The sequence below is a fragment of the Artibeus jamaicensis genome, unplaced genomic scaffold (assembly GCF_021234435.1).
Source record: "Artibeus jamaicensis isolate MK-2021 breed Jamaican fruit bat unplaced genomic scaffold, CSHL_Jam_final contig_477, whole genome shotgun sequence".
Lineage (NCBI taxonomy): Eukaryota > Metazoa > Chordata > Mammalia > Chiroptera > Phyllostomidae > Artibeus > Artibeus jamaicensis.
The window spans coordinates 6,878,927-6,896,993 of record NW_026521854.1 but is presented as its reverse complement, the minus strand read 5'-3'; the positions used below and the strand labels follow the sequence as shown (position 1 = coordinate 6,896,993).

Genomic DNA, 18,067 nt, shown 5'->3' with positions numbered 1-18,067 from the left:
GATAGGAGAGGGCCAGATATCTCACTGCTCCTAAGAGCCTAGAAAACACAGATGCAAATGTGTATTCGGCAAATGGACAGGTGAGTGTTTTGCTCTAGCAAACACAGCCCTGGAGGGTGGACACCCTTGAGCGCACAGGATGACTGTGGCCACCAGAGGGCGCCATGGAACCAGTCTGGCAGCAAGCCCAGACCAGCCCTGCCAACACTGGGGAAATGTCCCAGGGAATCAGTCAAGTAGGGGCCCAGCTACACATTTCTACAGCTTGGATTTAGTGGTGTTCCCAGTCTAGGCTATGAGGTGGCCACAGGAGCCCAACACCCACCCAGGAGGTGTGTTGATGCCGTGACCCTATTCCAGCTGCACCACATTCACATCTGAGGAGGAACAGTACCAGGAGCTAAGTGAGCTCATCCTGGGCTATAGGGAGTACAATGGGTCTCCTAAAGCCATGTTAATTTGCACATGACCCTCTAAGTGGTCCCCATCTGGGGGTGGGTGAGGAGAATGAGGGACAGAAAGAGAACTAAGGTCCTTGAGCTTAGGAGCCTAAAGATAGGGTCTCAGTCTTCGGTCTGTCACTTTCATGGGTCTCTGGAGATCGGTCCCCGAACATCAAATCAGCCAGACCCCTAATGAGCATGTTCCATCCAGCCCTGCTGCCCTCCTGCTCCTTCATCCACACCCCACCTGCTGCTCCATCTCTAACCTTTCGGGTGTTGCACACAGAGCAAAACCCTCTCTTTACTTCATGGGAACACCCAGGCCCAGGTGTGCACATGTCCCATCAATGCCTAGGAGGAGGAAGAGGAGGTATAGATGCCAGGGAGGCAGACCCAGCACCTGAACCTATGTAGCAAGCTGGGGAAGAGGAGCACGCCCTTGCCACACAGCCCACCCCAGCCTTCACACAGGGTCACACAGGGAAGAGCCTTCTGGTGAAGATTCATAGCCTTGCCTGCCCTAAGCTGCAGCAGTGCCTCCATGCTGAAATCTTCTAGAAACTCTGTTAGACAAAAGAAAGCCTTGAAGGAAGAAAAGGTGGGCCAAGCATGATTCTAAGACTAAGGTGGTAGAACCCCACATCTGGAATCAATGTGGCTCTCGGGCTTTCCACAGGAATTTGGGAGACATAAGGCAGGCACAGCCCAGGAGAACCTCATGAAGCATCTATGAGTGGCTGTGTGGGGTCTTGCTGAAAAGTGAACACCGACCACAGTGGCCCTTTTTGTGCACTGGCTTCATCTTCCCACAGCTGCTCGAGGACACAGCGTGACCATGGCCACCGGCAGGCACCATGAGACCAGTCTGGCAGCCAGCCCAAGCCAGGCCTGCCAACACCCCAGAAATTTCCTAAGGAAAATAAAGAAAGGTGGCAAAAGGGTGACCCTAAGACTCTGACAGGGCCAATGGGCGCACAGAGGCTCCTGAGGAGGCACAAGGAGGTGGGGGTTGTCTGGGCCTTTTGGGATATCTTGCCAACCTTGAATGATATTGATGTGATGGTCAGTGTGTGTGTTCCCTGGCCAGGCCGCAGCTCCTGTAACACCACGGCACTAATCTGGGTGTGTGTGGAGGCATTCTGCAGACACAATGACATCCATGACCAGCTCACTTTAAGTAAAGGAGAGGACCCTCAATGGCTTAGGTGTGCCTCTCCCAATCAGCTGAGGATCTTAAGAAGAAAACTCAGTCTGTCTGAGGAGAAAGCACCCCCTGTGGACTGTGGTGCCAGACCCTGCCTGCCCCACAAGCCTATCTTGGATCCCCGTACCTACACATGCAGACACGTGCGCTTCCTAGAGGCCCCCTCTCTGGAACACCCTGGCTGGCCCAAACCCACAGCTGGCCATCAGGTGCAACTCTTCATAAAAACAAAAGGCTTCCAATAAAGAGTAGAAGAAAAACTATTGTTCCAACGAGTGTTTGGTGGGTGGGAGGCACTGGGGGGTGGCCCTAAAACTGGAGGGAAAGGGTTATGAACAACTTGCCTATTCTTTCATTCCCCAATTTTTCTGTTAACGTCGTCATTTGCAATAAAGTACACTTCAGAATAAAATGAGGGCAGAGTTTCTATAATCCCCCAACCCAGTTCCAAAACACAGACAATCCATGGACTTGGGTCCATGGAGGGAAACAAGTGCCCCACTCAAGAGAGGACACTGCTCGGGCTATAGTGCTGAATTAGCGCAGAGATCAGGTCAGAACAAGGGTTGGGGGCCTGGGAGCCAGGGGCAAATCTCCTACGGGGGCCCCGGACCAGCCTAGGCGCATCTAGAGGCGGTGCTCAGCCTGGCACAGGGACTGGCCTGGAGTGGAGGTGGATGGGACCAAACTCTACACCCAACTACTGCTGTGCCCAATGAGTCATGACAGGCCCCAGACGTACCAGTCTCACAATTTCAGTTGTGAGTAACACAAAAACAACTCACCCCTTGGCTTCCTTGAAATCGAATTGATGGTCTCAGTGAAACAGAATCCTGCAAAAAAGCAAAAGAGAAAAACGCTAAATAAAGATACCTGGAAAGCCAGAGCCTCACTTCCAGTTACCTAAGGAGCGGGGTAAGGAGCATGTGTTCAGGAAAGGTGAGAGAAAACACACGTGTCTGAAAGCTAATGGAAAGGTCACTGAAGCAGGGTTTTGAAAGATCAATAGGAGTTCCCTGAATGAACTGGGGCTGAGGGTATGTGAGTGGCAAGAGTGGGGACACAAGCAGTGGGCAGCTCCTCACTGGTCTCCTAAAACTGTCATCAGCCCAGGCCACCCTGCCTCACAGATACCACCTCCAAATGGAAATCAGGGTGGGTGAGCACCACTGGCTAGAAGGCAGGCCGACAGGTGATTCTGGCCCCTGCACCACTGGCAGGATGAAGCCCAACACCTGACCAGCTCCAATGTCACAGTTTCAGAGCAGTTTGTCACTGTGCCTGGTGTGGCAGAATTTCCAAATGTCATAAAAATATATATAGTAAAAAACTCAAAATAAGTACTTAAAAAGTTTCAGCTATTCAGAGATCAGCCTTCGGGTGCAATTTCGGAAAGAATGTGGATCCAGATAGAAGACTGCACCTTCTCTTCCAACCTTGGTCCCAGGGCGCCCACCTTTCGTGTATCAGATACCACTCCACAGCGTGGTCCTGGCTTGTTGCCATGACCCGCTCCCTCATCCCCCAAACCCACAGGGCCCAAATCCACCTGTGTGCCAGCCTGTCCCCTGCCTACCCAACCTCCTTCACACGGCAACAGGGGGCTGCACTCTCCTACCTCCATCTGGGCCCACCACTCTGGCCTTCACCCTGCCTTACTAAGAGTGGGGAGACTCCCACCCCCATGCCCCCACTACAGTACCTCCCTGAGTGGCTGCCTGCCAGCCCCCTCACCCAGAATGTCAGGCCCACAGCAGGTGGAATAGTGGAGTGGCTCCATCCTAGTGGAGAGAACCAACCAAAAGGCAGGCCTGGACTTAATAGGTGGCTGACTTCTTGGAGCCTGTGGGTCCATCAGCTGCTGGGCTGATGCTCTGGGCATGTGAGAGAGACAGCTCAGTCAGCCTGGACATTGAGGGCCACACATGCATAATTTGTTTACCAGGAACCCCCTCTTTCGCCAAGTATCTCAAAGGACTCCACTGTCTGAAGCAGACCTGAGGGGGTCACTCATTGCACTAGCACTTACCCCATGGGATCTGATGCCCCACAAACCACCCCATACTTCCCAGGACACTGTGTTCCCAGAACACTGCTAGGCGGGCAGAGAAAGCCATCCTCCAGTCCCTTGTCCTGATCTAAGACTGGGAACCAGCCTTCGCAGACACAGAGGTCCTGGTGTTGGTAAGATAGGGACCAGGCTCCTTACAAAGCAGACTCAGGATCAGCTGATCCGACCTATGACCATGACCTTGACCTGACCCCTGCCTCAGCTGCTGGTCAGAAAATGAGAAGCACAGCACCTGTGGGGGTTTCATCCTGGCAGGGTCCTTGGAGATGCAATGTGTAAGTAGCCTTTGCTAGGAATTAGGTTAAGAGATGAAAAGAAGACAAGAAAACCTGGCCACTAAGCAGGTGAGAAGCCCTCAGTGCCATTACCATCGATAAAATACAAACTGTGCACCTAGAATGGGAAGGGTAAACATCCCAGAACCCTCGTCCATGGTTGATGGGAACACACACCATGTGGCTGCTGTAGAAAACAGTCTGGCAGTTTCTTAAAAGGTTAAACACAGAACTCCCACGTGACCCAGCAATTCCAGTCTGAGGAATTAGCCAAGAGAAATGACAAATGTACTAGAACTTACACATAAACAAGCACAGCAGAACTGCTCTTAGCATCTGAGAAGTGGCAACAACCCAAATGTCCAGCAGTTGGTAGGCAGAGAAATAAGAGAAAACCATCCAGAAATAAAAAGGAACAAACTCCTGGTGGACACAACATGGACAAACCTTAAAGCCACTGGCTAAGTGAGAGGCGCCAACATATGACCTCAAGCATTGTTTGAGTCCATTTACATATGTTTCCCAAGAAGGCAAAACTAAAGAGACTGAAAAAGCAGGTCAGTGTGCGCCAGATCAGCAGATCAGGCCTACACAGCACCTTCACTGAAGACTCGGGGGGCTTTGAGCAATATTGCAGGAACACAGAGAAAATTCCTCAACAGTCAGGGGGAGATTCCTGTCTCCCAGCCATGTTTAAGGCAAGAGTGATATAATGTGGGTATGAGGGAAACAGAAGACATCAGAACAGCAGCACAGACGACGCTGAGGCAAAGCAGCCCTGCCTGTCATTATTACAAGCTCTCTGCTAACACCTGATTACCAAAGCCAGGAAGGAGGGTGTTTCTGGCAGAAGGAGGGAACAGCAGGAGCAAAGCAGGAGCAAAGCAGGAGCAGAGATTAGGGACACAGCAGTGGTAGAGGGCAGTGAGGCTTGGCTCTTTTGCTTCCAGGTTACTCAGTCCATATCTCCATGCAGGGGTCAGTCGGGGCAACTTTAGTACTATGTGTGCCATCCACACACAGCAAAACCTTTGTGCTCCAGAGCTTGGGGAACAGGGGCCATGATGATGGCGATGAGGCAAGGCTGGATTTAGCGTAAGGGGGGAGGGGAACTAGGAAGGGTGCCCTCCTGAGAGGAACTCTGCTGGAGTAGCCCAAGCACCCATGTGTGCTGGTCTACCCTCCCTCAACCATGTGCTCCCTGCGGGCCAACCTGTGAAGCACTTAGCTGGCTTGGTAGCTGTCAAGCAAGTTAATCTGGAAGACTCCTTGGTTTCAACATCACTTATTCCCTAAAGGCCTCGAGGAGACATTTCATGTGGGAGAGGTCAATCGAGAGGCCTAGAAGCCCACACTCTCTCCATGATGCTGGGTGGGCTAGCCTCAAGTGCATGACCACACAAGGCCTGACTGTTGTTATGGAGCCAGGCTCTTGGCCACATGGGCTTGCCTGGTGTCTTTCTTTCAGAAGGACCAAGCCCTTGTTAACAACAGAGCATTTTGTACCTTCTCTCTCTCTCTCTCTCTCTCTCTCTCTCTCTCTCTCTCTCTCTCTCTCTCACACACACACACACACACACACACACACACGTGACTCCCCACAGGCTACCTGTCTATGGCCATTAACAGTAACAGGCACAACTTTTAAAGGCTGGGATAGAACACCGCCAACCTAGAATTCTATATCCAGTGCAAAGAGAAAGTAGAATAGAGACTTTTCCAGACAGAGGCTGAGACAGTCTGTTTGCAGTAGATCTCCACTGCAAGGAAGGTTCTGGAAGTTCTTCAGGAGGAGGGAGAGTGACACCAAATGGACACATGGGTCTTACAGACAATGAAGAGTGCTGGGCATGGTGAACTCATCTATGAATACGAAAGAATGAGCTGCCTTTCTGTAAAAGATCACTGACAGTATGGGGCACAGATAGTAACAAAATGCAGGATTTGGACATGCAGCACTAAATGAGAGGAGGTGTGTGCATACAGAAGGCAGTAATGGTGTCAGGGGTGCAGGCACCACCTCAAGTTCACAAGTCTCCCAGAAGGTGAGCATGGTACCAAGAGTGTCTTCTGAGTGAGCAGCCAGAGCCCAAATCAGAGGCTCCTTTAAGGCAGGACCAGCATCGCCCCAAGACCCCAGCAGTCAGTACATCCTGGCAATTCAGGAGCTCCTTGTGGAAACATAACCATCATGACCTGGCTGGCTCCTCCCTGCAGGGGCCAACAGCTCACGAGGTTAGGGGCCCCTGCTAAGTCACCTACAGAGCAGGACAGAAGGTGGCGTCCCAGGACCAGTAGGGTCTGACGGACTGACCTGGGCATTACCTGTTTCCCATTTCCTTGTTGCCTCAGCAGCTTCTAGGCTGGCTTCAAACCAAAATTAGCAAGCCACCAGGTAATGTAACCCCCTGGATATTCTCAGGCACAGCACTGCCACTTCTGCACCTGTCACACTTGGGACCTGAGTGGGTTGTGCTTCAGGCAACATCACAGCAATGCTTCAAGACTCCCCAGATCCTCGCAGGGGTGTCAAACTCATTTTCACCAGGGGCCACATCAGCCTGGTGGTTGCCTTCAAAGGGCTGAATGTAATTTTAGGACTGTGTAAATGTAAACTACTCCTTAACTAGGGGCAAGGAGCTCTGCGTTGCCACCAGGTAGAAACAAGGTGCCAGGCCGGATAAAACAAGGTGGAGGGCCAGATTCAGCTTGCAGGCCATGTGTTTGCCACCTGTGCTTTAGGGGTTATGGTGTTCCTACCACAGGTGCAGAGATCACACACTCCCAGGGTCCGAGCCGATCAGCCCAGTGCCTCCCAAGTAGCAGGCACAGATGGGCCTTCAGGAAGCCCAGCCTCCACAGTGGCCATGTCAGACCCATGCATGGCCACGCACCATTTCCCGCTAGCCTTAAATGGGGATGAAGCTGGGAGCTGCTCAGGACAAGCATTCTGCTGGCACTGCACTTCAGCCAAGCTAGGGAGGCCTGGTGGAGTGGACAGTGGGGGAGGCCTCAGTGCAATGGGGCAGGAGTATTCGTGCCCTGAAATCATTCGACCACCTGGCAGTTCCCTCTCTAGGGGAGCATCACCTGGATGGCTGGTGTGGCTCAGTGGATTGAACACTGACCTGTGAAGCAAAATGTCGCCAGTTCAGTGTCAGGGCACATGCCTGGGTTGCAGCCAGTCGTGTGAGAGGCAACAGACTGATGTTTCTCTTGCACATCGCTGTTTCTCTACCTCTCTTTCCCTCTCTCTCCCCCTCTTTGAAAATAAATAAATCGAGTTGGAAAAACAAAAAAAGCAGTAGCAATGTAGATAAGATGGTGATGCATGTGGAACAAAATGGGGAGCGTGCTGGGAGGTGACAGTCAGGGTAAAGCATGGCCCACGGGAGGAGGCACAGTGCTTGAGGAGGAACTCAGGATGGCCAGAAACCCCTTTATCTCTACCAGTGGAGAAGAGGCTTGGAGGGTGAGGCAACCGGAAGTGGCTTACGAAACCCACCTCCAGGCCCTGACTCAGTTGATGGGGCATCATCCCACAAAGCAAAAGGTCGCTGGTTTGATTTCTCAGTCAGGACACATGCCTGGGATGCAGGTTCAGTCCCTGGTTGGGGTGCATATGAGAGGCAACTGATTGATGTTTCTCTCCCTCTCTTACTCCCTCCCTTCCCCTCTCTCTAAAAATAAATCAATCAAATCTTAAAAAAAAAAAAAAGAAAAGGAAAAGAAAAATCCATCTCTAGGTCCAGCTACAGGTTCACAGGAAGCCAGTGAGTAAGGCACAGAGTTATACTCACAGTTGTGGGTGATTCTGCCCCAAAGGACAATTTAGTGTGTTGTGACTTGGCTGGGGGGAGGGTATTCCTGGCATCTGGTGGGCGGAGGGGGGAACAGTGCCTAACACCCACAGAGTACTGGATGGCCCACACAGTAAAAAGTGAGCGCGCCCCAGAAGTCAGCAGGCTGAGGCTGAGGGGCCGAGTTGATCAATGCTGTGAGGAAAGCAAGGGGATAATGATCATCAGAACAGAATGTAGAAAATTCCACAGGACCAACCTATTGGTTTCTTCAGTAGGTGGATGGCACAAGGGGAGAAGGATGGAGTGCTACAGAGTACCACACACTTGGCACCCATGTTGCAAGTGGCTCTGCATGCGGGCTCTGCATGGCCTGGACTGGACCCAGCCACCGTGAAGACCCCATGGAGACAGCCAGCAGGGTACCAGGGGCTGGGCCTCAGTGCTCTCATAGAGCTGCACCAAGGAAGGTCATGTATACAAAAACCAGTCCTTATCTGTTGACATTCAATATTGTCACTGAAAAAGACATGGGTGAAATGAAAAGATACCTGGGGTTCTTTTAACAAACACTCCTCAGGGAAGAGTTCAGATGGGTAGGTGAGATGTTCAGAGAGTGAGCCTGGTTGATGGCTCAGGAACTGTCATTATTCTCTGTTCCATCTACATGTGAACACCCCCATGTGAAAGGTTTAAAGTAAAATATGCACACAGAAAAGACCACGTGGTGCACAGAATAGATCAAGCAAGGACTGGCCCAACCCGGATGCAACTCTGGGCTGTTTGCCACCAGCCATGTGTGGAAAGCAGCACCCAAGCCCTGAAATGCCCACTATACACAGTGTCAACACGGCTGGGGCAGTGTACTCCCTGGCATATACCTGGCCCAAACCACTCACCCCCGTGACCCAGAGGTGCCCGCAGAAAGTGAGAGAAGGAAAGACATCTGCTCTTCCTTAAGGAGAGTCTGTGTGATTCTACAGAGCTGAGACCCAACCTTCCTGAGTGGAGTACGGACGGCCAGGAAAGGGGGAGGTGATGTCCTGAGAAAAGGCCTGGCTGCAGACCTCCTGGCAACTGTTCCCTCTTTTCCAGTAAAGTACAGAGGATTAGGAAATGCCTTTCAGGAACCTTCCCTAACACTTCCTGGAAGGTTCTGAGCGGGACACAGAGGACATGGAAAGTTCAGACGTTGTCTGTCACTGTGAGGTGTTGTTTCTGTGAACCAGACACAGAGGAAGGCCTGGGACATGTACACAGAAGGTCGGTCTACTGGACATGGCTGGCGCAGGGCTGAGCTGGGAAACCTGGGCAGGGCCTGAAAAGGGGCCCACAGCAGCCCCTCCCCTTGGCTGGGAGAACAGTGGCACAGTCATTATTATGGGGCAGACATATAAAAGCAAGAAAACAGACTCCAAGCAGTTCCAATAAGGACCTACACACTGGCCAGCATAGCACATGTTTCTATCAGAAGTCGTGGAGGTACATAGGAAGCACAGGAAAAAGGTTTAAGAAATCTTGAGGATTAGAAAAATAGGTGCAAATACTCCAACCTCTGCCCACTGTCTCCACTGTTTTCTGTCCCTAGGGCTGTACCTCTTTCAGGTCGTACAACCCTGGCCAGATAGCTGAGTTGGTGACAGAAGTATACCAATACACCAAGGTTGTGGGTTCAATCCTCAGTCAGCGCACATATAAGAATCAACCAATGAATGCATAAACAAGTGGAACAAATCAATGTTTCTCTCTCTCCTCCTCCTTCTCTCTCTCTAAAATCAATAATAATAATTTTTAAAAAGCCAAACTGATATGGCTCAGTGGGTTGGCATCATCCCACAAACCAAAAGTTTACCAATTTTTTTTTTTAAGATTTTATTTTATCTTTAGAGAGGGGAAGGGAGAGAGGAAAAGGGAGAGAAACACCAATGTGTGGTTGCCTCTTATACAACCCCCTACTGGGGACCTGGCCTGCAACCCAGGCATGTGCCCTAGACTGGGAATCAAACAGGTGACCCTTTGATTCACAGGCCGGCACTCAACCACTGAGCCACACCAGCCAGGGCCAAAAGTTTGCCAGTTTGATTCTGGGTGAGGGCACATGCCTGGGTTTTGGGCCAGGCTGGGGCATGCAAGAGGCAACCAATCAACCTTTCTCTCATACATTGAGGTTTCTCTCTTTCTTTCTCCCTCCCTTCCTCTCTAAAATAAATAAAATCTTAAAAAAAAAAAAAGAGGTCACGTCAATGGATTCATACTATATTAGTTTCCTGTGGCTGTTATAACAAATTACCACAAACTTGGTGGTTTAAAACAACACAGGCCTTATGGTCCTGGAGGCCAGAAGTCTGAAATCAATGTCCCTGGGGCAAAATCTGGCATTGAAGGGTTCAGGAAAGGATCATTCCTCCAGCTTCTGGGACTCCAGGGGTCCTTGGCTAAGGCACCATCACCCCAATCTCTGCCTCTGTGGTCACATCATCTTCTGTTCTTGTCTGTATCAACCCCCTCCCTCTCTCATAAGATCACTTGTGATTACACTTAGCTCCTCACCCTCCCAGATCTTGGATAATCCAGAATAACTTCCCCCATAATCTCAAAATCATTAATCCCATCTGCAAAATTCTTATTCCATCTGAGGTCACAGTCACAGGCTCCAGGGGTTAAAACCTAGATTATCTACTGGGGACCCTTATCCAGCTGACTACACACACACTTAGCATAATGCCTTTTGAGATGCATCCATGCTGCTGTCACTGAAGTCCTTTCTTTTTACTGCTGAGTATTAACCACTGTATTACACCAATCTGTTCATCCATTCACTGACTGAGGACACTGGGTCGTTTCCAGTTTGTGAGACCAAGTAAAGCTGCCATGAATATTTACATACAGGGTTTTTGTTGTTATTGTTTTTAAAGATTTTATTTATTTATTTTTAAAGAGGGGGAAAGAGAGGGAGAGAAACATCAATGTGTGGTTGCTTATGGCATGCCCCCTACTGGGCACCTGGCCCACAACCCAGGCGTGTCCCCTGACTGGGAATTGAACCAGTGACCCTTTCTTTGGTTTGCACTCAACTCCACCCACTGAGCCACACCAGCCAGGGCTGGGTGGTTTTCTTATCACCATGTTTTGAGAGCTCTTTATTTATTCTGGGGAGTACTTTACATATTCTAGGGCTTTATCAGATGAGTTTTGCAAAGACTCTCTCTCAGTCCATGGCTTGTCTTTCCACTCTCTTAATAGCAGTCTTAAAAAAAAAAAAAAACCCTAGAAGTTTTTTTAAGTCTGATAAAGTGGCATTTTACCCATTTTTCTTTTATGAGGCTTGCGGTTTGGTGTCATAGCTATCCCCTTTCTTTTTTTATCCTCATCCAAGGATATGTTTATTGATTTTAGAGAGAGAGGAAGGGCTTGGGGGAGAGAAACATCAATGTGAGAAACACTGGCTGGTTGCCTCCTGTATGTGCCTCAACCAGGGATGTAAACAGCAACCTATGGGTATGTATCCAGACTGGGAATCGAACCTGCAACCTTTTGGTATATGGGAAGACACTCCAACCAACTGAGCCACTCAGCCGGGGCTCCCCTTTCTTTTTTTTAAATAATTCTATTTTATGGAAATCTACTAAATTCTTACCAATCTTCCCATTCTCTCCCAAAAAGAAGCTCCAGAGAGCTCTAACCCCAGTGTGCACCTCCTCCATCCCTGTCCCACTGAAGGGTCTCTCAGATTCCCATGTCAGTGCTCCCTGGATGCCAACCACCCAGATAATGCAGGGTGTGCAAACATCGTCTGGTTTTGGCATGATGACCCCTGTGGGGTGGGGTCGTGGGATCCTTGTCCCATGACACCTGTCCCTCACCCTGAGCTGCAACACATGCTGCCCCACCCAAGATGCACACACGGATTTGGTGAACAAGTTGGACCCGGGTCACGGGGGACAAAGACCACACCCCTGCCAGGTCTCCTCTGTCCCTCATGTCAGCCCAGATGATGGCCACCTCAGGGGTCTAAAGCAGTGAGTCACGCACTAATCAGGTCAGAGCACGGGGGATGCTGATATGCAGGAAGTATAAAGGGACCCACAAGGCAGGGTCTGGCACATGCTCCCCACAGCCTGATGCAGGTGGACAGTTTCTGAGCCCTGACCAGCGTGGGCTTACTGGGCATGGGCTCCCACAGAAACTGTTGCCAAACAATGCAATGACCTGCAGGGTTGGGGACAGCCAACCTTCTTCACAAAACCCACTCCCATCTTCGACTATGCAACTATCAGCATTCCTGTTGTAGTGATGAGAATGAGAGGAGGCAGAGCTGCTCAAGGTCACAGGGCAGAACAGAGGTCCCCACCCGCCAGCAACTCTGATCCCAACCTCACAGGAAGACAAGCCCTGAGGTGCCCACAGGGCTCACACTCGGTTCCCCACTCTGCTTAATCTTACCCCAATTTCACAGTTTATTCAAACTCTGTAAAGTACACATGACCCTGTGGTGATAATGAAATGAGACAAACATTCACTAAACACTTCATACTAAATTGCTTCTGTCCCACTGAGCCCCATTCCATCAACAGAGAACATCCCCCTGAGACACCCATGCCCCACAGCTGCCAGCAGCATGGCTTGTCACAAGCCACCAACCACTGCCACCTCTCTGAACAGTGCAACCCACGCCTGCGCTGGGCCCCTCTTTCAACACCTTTGCCTCATTATTTCATCTTCCCATCTGCCTTTCCTCAAATAGAAAAATTAAAAAGCCGCCCTATGAGGGTACTTGCTGCCCACCCCCAGCACACACAGCCTGCAGGCTAAACCCAGCCTACAGAGGGGCCAGGCCATGTGCTATTCTAGTTGGTGCCAGTCCCCGCAGCAGTGGTCATCGAATGGCCAGACCCAGGACCTCACTCTGTCCGTGCTGCCCTCCCCTGTGGGACAGAGAAAGCCTGTGCCACGCTTCAGAGTCTGCACCTCCGTCCCAGGTGCTGCTTCAGCACCTAAGGGCACTTCCCTCCAGAAACGAGGGGACCTTGGGAGTACAGTCCTGGCCTCCCCCACTGCCCCTGCCCCCTCTGGAGCCCTTCATGAAACAAATAGGAAATGCAAATAGAAGGGCAAGAAAGCACACTGCTACTGTGCTAAAGCTTGTCTGACAAGGCCTCACCAGGAGATGAATGTTGAGTGGGATGGTTTTTCTTCTTAATTATTCACTAAAACTCTTCAGCAACAGCAGCAGCTGAATGCAGTGTCAGATTCACTCTGCTGGAACCCGTCCTCCCCTCATGGCCTGAGGATGACATGACAACCCCCTAGATGGCATCAGACACAGAGGAAGCTGAAGGCTTGACCTAGGCTGCAGAGTCCTTCAGGACACACCAGGATGCTGGCTTCCTGAATGCTCCACATTTCAACACGCAGCTCAGCTTAAATATCTCTTATCTCAACATCTATCCCTCAAACATATCCCAGGAGATGAAGGCACAAATCATACACCCAAAAGCTGTGGCTGAGGCCTTCTCTTCCCTTCAGGCTTGAAGTCCCCCAACCCCCACTTCTGTGGCCTTCAGCCAGTGCCCACTAGCAAGTCATTCTCTGCATCCATGTCCTACACCTGGGAACTGCCAGATGCTCAGGTTTCATCACTGACAGAGCCAGGAATGGATTGGTCCCTTTGGACCCTTGCTTGGTCACCAAGAGGCTCAGGTATCAGACTTCAGGAACAATAGAATTCTCTATCACCTGAACAAACAGAACAGACCTTTCTGAAACAACCTAGACTTTCAGACTCTGGCAGCTCAGGAGCTGCTGTGGCTCAGTAGGTAGGGCCTGGCTGCCCTCCAGCCATAATCCCAGCTGCAGAGAGGCTCTCTGCCTCTGTCCCCCTCGTGGTGAGCATCCCCACCCCGCCCCGGGCACTAATGGACTGGCAGGAGAGCATCCTCAAGATGGGCATTTTCAATCTGGAAGTTCTGAAAACTGTGCCCAAGGCCCCAGCAGACGATCAGCAAGTGAGACTTGTCCCCAGCCACCTCTCCGTGCTCACTAGCTGCCACATGGTTCCCATCCCATGAAAGGATTGGCCCTGCTCTTAAGTTAGGTGGTACCTAAGATCCACCAAGATCCACTAGGCAACTGAGGAAAGATGACCATTCCTCAGAGAAAACAGCCCAAGGAGAAATGTCACCAAACTGGGCTCCCCCGGCAGGGCTTCCAGTCTCTTGGGAAGTGTTGCACCAGGTGCTTGGTGCCTACTGGCCCTCCAGAGCCTGACTATGGGACCTCCTGTGGTCAAGGCCACGTACTTCTAGGACCAGCTTCAGGTGGATGATGAGACTGAGGCCCAGGAAACCAGAAGCTTGGCTCAAGGTCACTAGCTCAGTAAGCAGTAAAACACACATTCGAACCCAGGACCCTCCCCAGGTAAGGAGGTGCGGGCCCTCTATCACTTCGGGATGTATCTTCCCACTGACTGCCTTTCCTTCCACATCAATGGGGTCACATTGGTTCAGATGTTCCTGTCACCCTCACTGACTGCCAACCAGTGTCTCACTACAGCTGTATAAGGCACTCACCTCTTTGCAGATCCCTGCTCATTAACCGGCCCTGACAGCATGCCTGAGCCTGAAGTCTAAAACTTTCAGCTGCCTTTTATAAAACATTTTGTCACATGACAAAAAACAAAAGTGACTGGTCTTGCTGCAGATTGACAAGATAAGCTTCAGGTGTTTGCGTAAAAGCTGAGTCCCCCACCCACCCCCCCACCACACCTGGCCCAGAAACCAGGAGGCAGCTGGAGCTCTGCTGAGCAAAGGAATGAAGGTATTCTCTTTTGTAACCACATGACAGCCACCGGCTTCACTACATTCATTATTGACAAGACACTGCGCCACTGTCCACCTTCCACGTGGCCACCTGGCTCAACAGGGTCCTTGCATGGCTTTCCCTTTTACGTGAAGCATGATACACAGCAGAGCCACCTCATCGTCATCCACCTTTATTGAATCTGCAAGTTTCTCAGCTATTCTTTGACATTTTAGGGCATTGACATTTTAGGGTAATACGGGACGCCCCCTTTCTTCACTAGAGTGTGCTACATTCTAGGTCTGCCTAGTACAACCCATGATCAACCAGCTGTATGCCTATGTGTCCCAGCTGTATGCCTTGAGGTGACTATGGCCCCAGACATACCCCAAAGGTCTGTCTGCTCACATGGGGCCATTAACTCTGACCGCCTGGGCAGGGACACTCAGTTAAATATGCCTTCTCCTCAAGCAGCAGATGCCTATTCCCCACCTGTAGCCCAGGCTCAGTCCCCTCTCCCTGACCCCTTCCAACAGCTTCACAGAGGTGGCCATAAAATGTAGTTCCTGTCTCTGCTGGCCTTGGCATCCCACTGTAAGCAGGAGCCCTCCCTTCCTCCTTCCCTTACTTACATGACTACCATTGACAGTGTGACAGTAAATTTGAAGTATCAATTCGGCTAGGCCATAGAACCTAGCTGTTTGGTCAAATACCAGTATAGATGATGGGGTGAAGGTGTTTCTTAGGTAAGATCAACATTTAAAGTAGCAGACTCTAAGCAGGGCAGATTACCCTCCATCATGTGAATGGGCTTCACCCAATCAGTAAAAGGCCTTAAGAAAAAAGATCAAAGTGCCCTGGAGAAAGAAGGAATTCTGCCTACAGCCCACCTTTGAACTACAGATATGGTCAGCCTTTCTCAAGCTCTACAGCCTGTCAGTCTGCCCTACAAGTTTCTGACTTGTCAGCATCCATGACTGGGAGAGTCAATTCTTTAAACAAAGTGCCCCTCCTCAAATTGGTTCTTGTTTCTCTAGAGAAGCCTAATTCACAGACTCAGAAAATGCCTTTTGGGATGGTCTTAAATGCATTACAGCTCTTAATTACAGCATCAAGGCCCTTGACACTGGCTCCTGACCCATCCCTGCCCTCCTCTGAACTCACTCTGAGTTCCTGGCACCACAAGAGGCTCTGGGTTCCAGCTAGCCTGCTCCAGCCACAGCCATAGGGTCACCTGCCTCTCAGAAGAAACTTGTTTGAGACTATGGCCCAGAAGCATCCCCATCCACCACAGCAGCTTAGAGAGGCCCACACCAGGACAGCTCCTAAGAGCTCTGCATTGGAGAAAGCCCACAGGACACATCTCGAACTTGGGCTGTCCTTGAATTTGGGTGGGAAGAAAAAACACATTCCCACCAACTAAAACTTAGCATTTTCTTAGTTACAAATGCAAGCAACAAGCTACCACGGTGTAAGTGGCATCACCCTCTGACATGCATTAGCAACACGAAAGGCCAGTAGTGCTGATGTCTTCAAATTTTTACTCACCACTTTTAAAAAATTACAACAATTAGATCTGCTACTAAATCTCATCATTTAAGACATTAACATGGTAAATCTGTTATGAGGTCACACATTTCTTTCTAATGTTTGACTCCCTGCGTAGTGAATTTCCTTGGTAATTCTACATAGTATTTTAGGCAGCAAAGAGGAGATCCACGCCTATAAAGGACCATGGCCCCTGCCCAGGACTCACTTGACTTCCTGGGAGCTATCCCGAATGGGATTCAGCCATGAATGGCTAAAGAAGAAAGATGCTTATGTCGCTGGAGTTTAAAAAATAAATTAGCCCAAATAAATCTGCTCTTTCTGAACCAATATTTATTTCTGGCCTCAGTAAGTCAGGATGAGGATTCACCAGATAAGCCACATGAAGTGCTAGCTCAGGTATGGAGTGTCAGCACCCTAACCCGCACACCAGTGCTGCCGGGACTGATGCCACCAATGTTTCCTGGTGCCCACTGGGTGTGGTAGGGGATCTCCAGGCAGCAGGAAACTCAGAGCTGAGGCCTGGAGCATTTGGTTTAAAATGCTTATTTATTTAAAACGCCACATATTTAAAACGCCATTATCCTATCATGAACACAGGTGTATGTGGACACACAAGACATCCCATGACTGAGAGAACATTTGGACATGAATGCCCTCTCCCCAGGCCTGTCTGGAGCCCCTGCCTGGCCCCTACCCAGTCTCTTGAGCCTCTTCCCATTCTGGACACACTTCCCCAGCGTCTGCTGTCCTCCCCCAACCCCTGCACATTTCAGGCACACACTGTGATCCCTGGATGGCTTTCCCTCCTGCCTCATCATCTCCCCATACCTGACAGGGAGCACCTCCAATCAGTCAGGTTGAGACAACACCAAGAGAAGCTAGTACAAGTACATGCCCCCTGCCTCTGACCCTCCTGAGAGCCCCTCCCACCCCCAGAATGAAAAGCATGGCTCTGAGCACTTCACAGTGCAAGGCAACCACACAATGACCTGGCCATGCTGCTTCTAACTGGATGTAGTCTCCAAAGATGAGAGGAATGAGAAGAGGCTGCCTTCATCCTCCACACTGAGATCAGACCTTGGGAGTAACTGAGAAGGAAGGGGGTACTTTTGCTAATTAGGACAAGTATTTCTACAAGCTGAGGGATCTGTCAGAGAAATCACAAAGGAAAAAGGCAGCTCAGGACCACGGTGATAAGCAGGGGCTGCTGCCATAATAGTGGCCACTAGGCCGTGCTAGGAAGATTTGCCCAGCACCTTCTGGAAAAGATCCTCTGTGCACCAGTGTGTGGAGCTCACCTTGGACTGCAGGCAGCATGACACCTCTGTCCCCTCCAAGACCAAGGCTGCTGGCCAGAGCAGAGAGGCTTCCCAAATGCAGGGTGTGGTGGTGCTTCAGCTTGAGCAGAAAATGGAGACCATTAAATGGGAGTGCAGCATGCCACTCAGGAGGATGGAATGACAAGAATATAGCATATTTTTCCATCTCTAACATACCCAGGTTGACCCAATGGGCAAAGCAAGCAGGACGGCTACAGCTGGATGGATCCGCAGCCCCAGTGATAAGAGGGAGAGACCTACTGGCTAGCTGCCTGGTCCCTGAGAAATGCCCCCCTCCACCCAGCAGACTGGGGAAGTCCTGCTGGGCCACTTCACAGGTACCTTCCAGTGGGGTTGTCCTGGAGACCCAACATATCCTGAGGGGTGACCTGAGGAAGTGAGGCCACAGCTAAGTGACAACCCATTTTCCTGGGCTTAAGAGTAAATAAAAAACCAAGTCAGATGCAAGAAAACAACTTTTTTTTTTTGAGAAACAACTTTTTAAAACATTACTTGAAAAGTATAGTCTGTGCAGGAGGAAGAGGGAGTTGATGGGAGGAGGCTGCTACCAAGCTCTAGCTGTAGCCTTGACGTTAACTTAGTCTT

At 50.5% G+C, this 18,067-nt stretch overlaps 1 protein-coding gene across 2 annotated transcripts in view; it reads right to left on the bottom strand.

Annotated features, from left to right (window-relative positions):
• The window catches only part of ELL (elongation factor for RNA polymerase II), a 59,234-nt gene that overhangs the window by 21,570 nt on the left and 19,597 nt on the right, over nucleotides 1-18,067 (bottom strand). For both annotated transcript variants that reach the window (XM_053668064.1, XM_037142052.2), the window contains exon 2: nucleotides 2,433-2,480. In XM_053668064.1, the coding sequence (XP_053524039.1) occupies nucleotides 2,433-2,480 (48 nt within the window). The remainder of the gene's footprint in view (nucleotides 1-2,432; nucleotides 2,481-18,067) is intronic.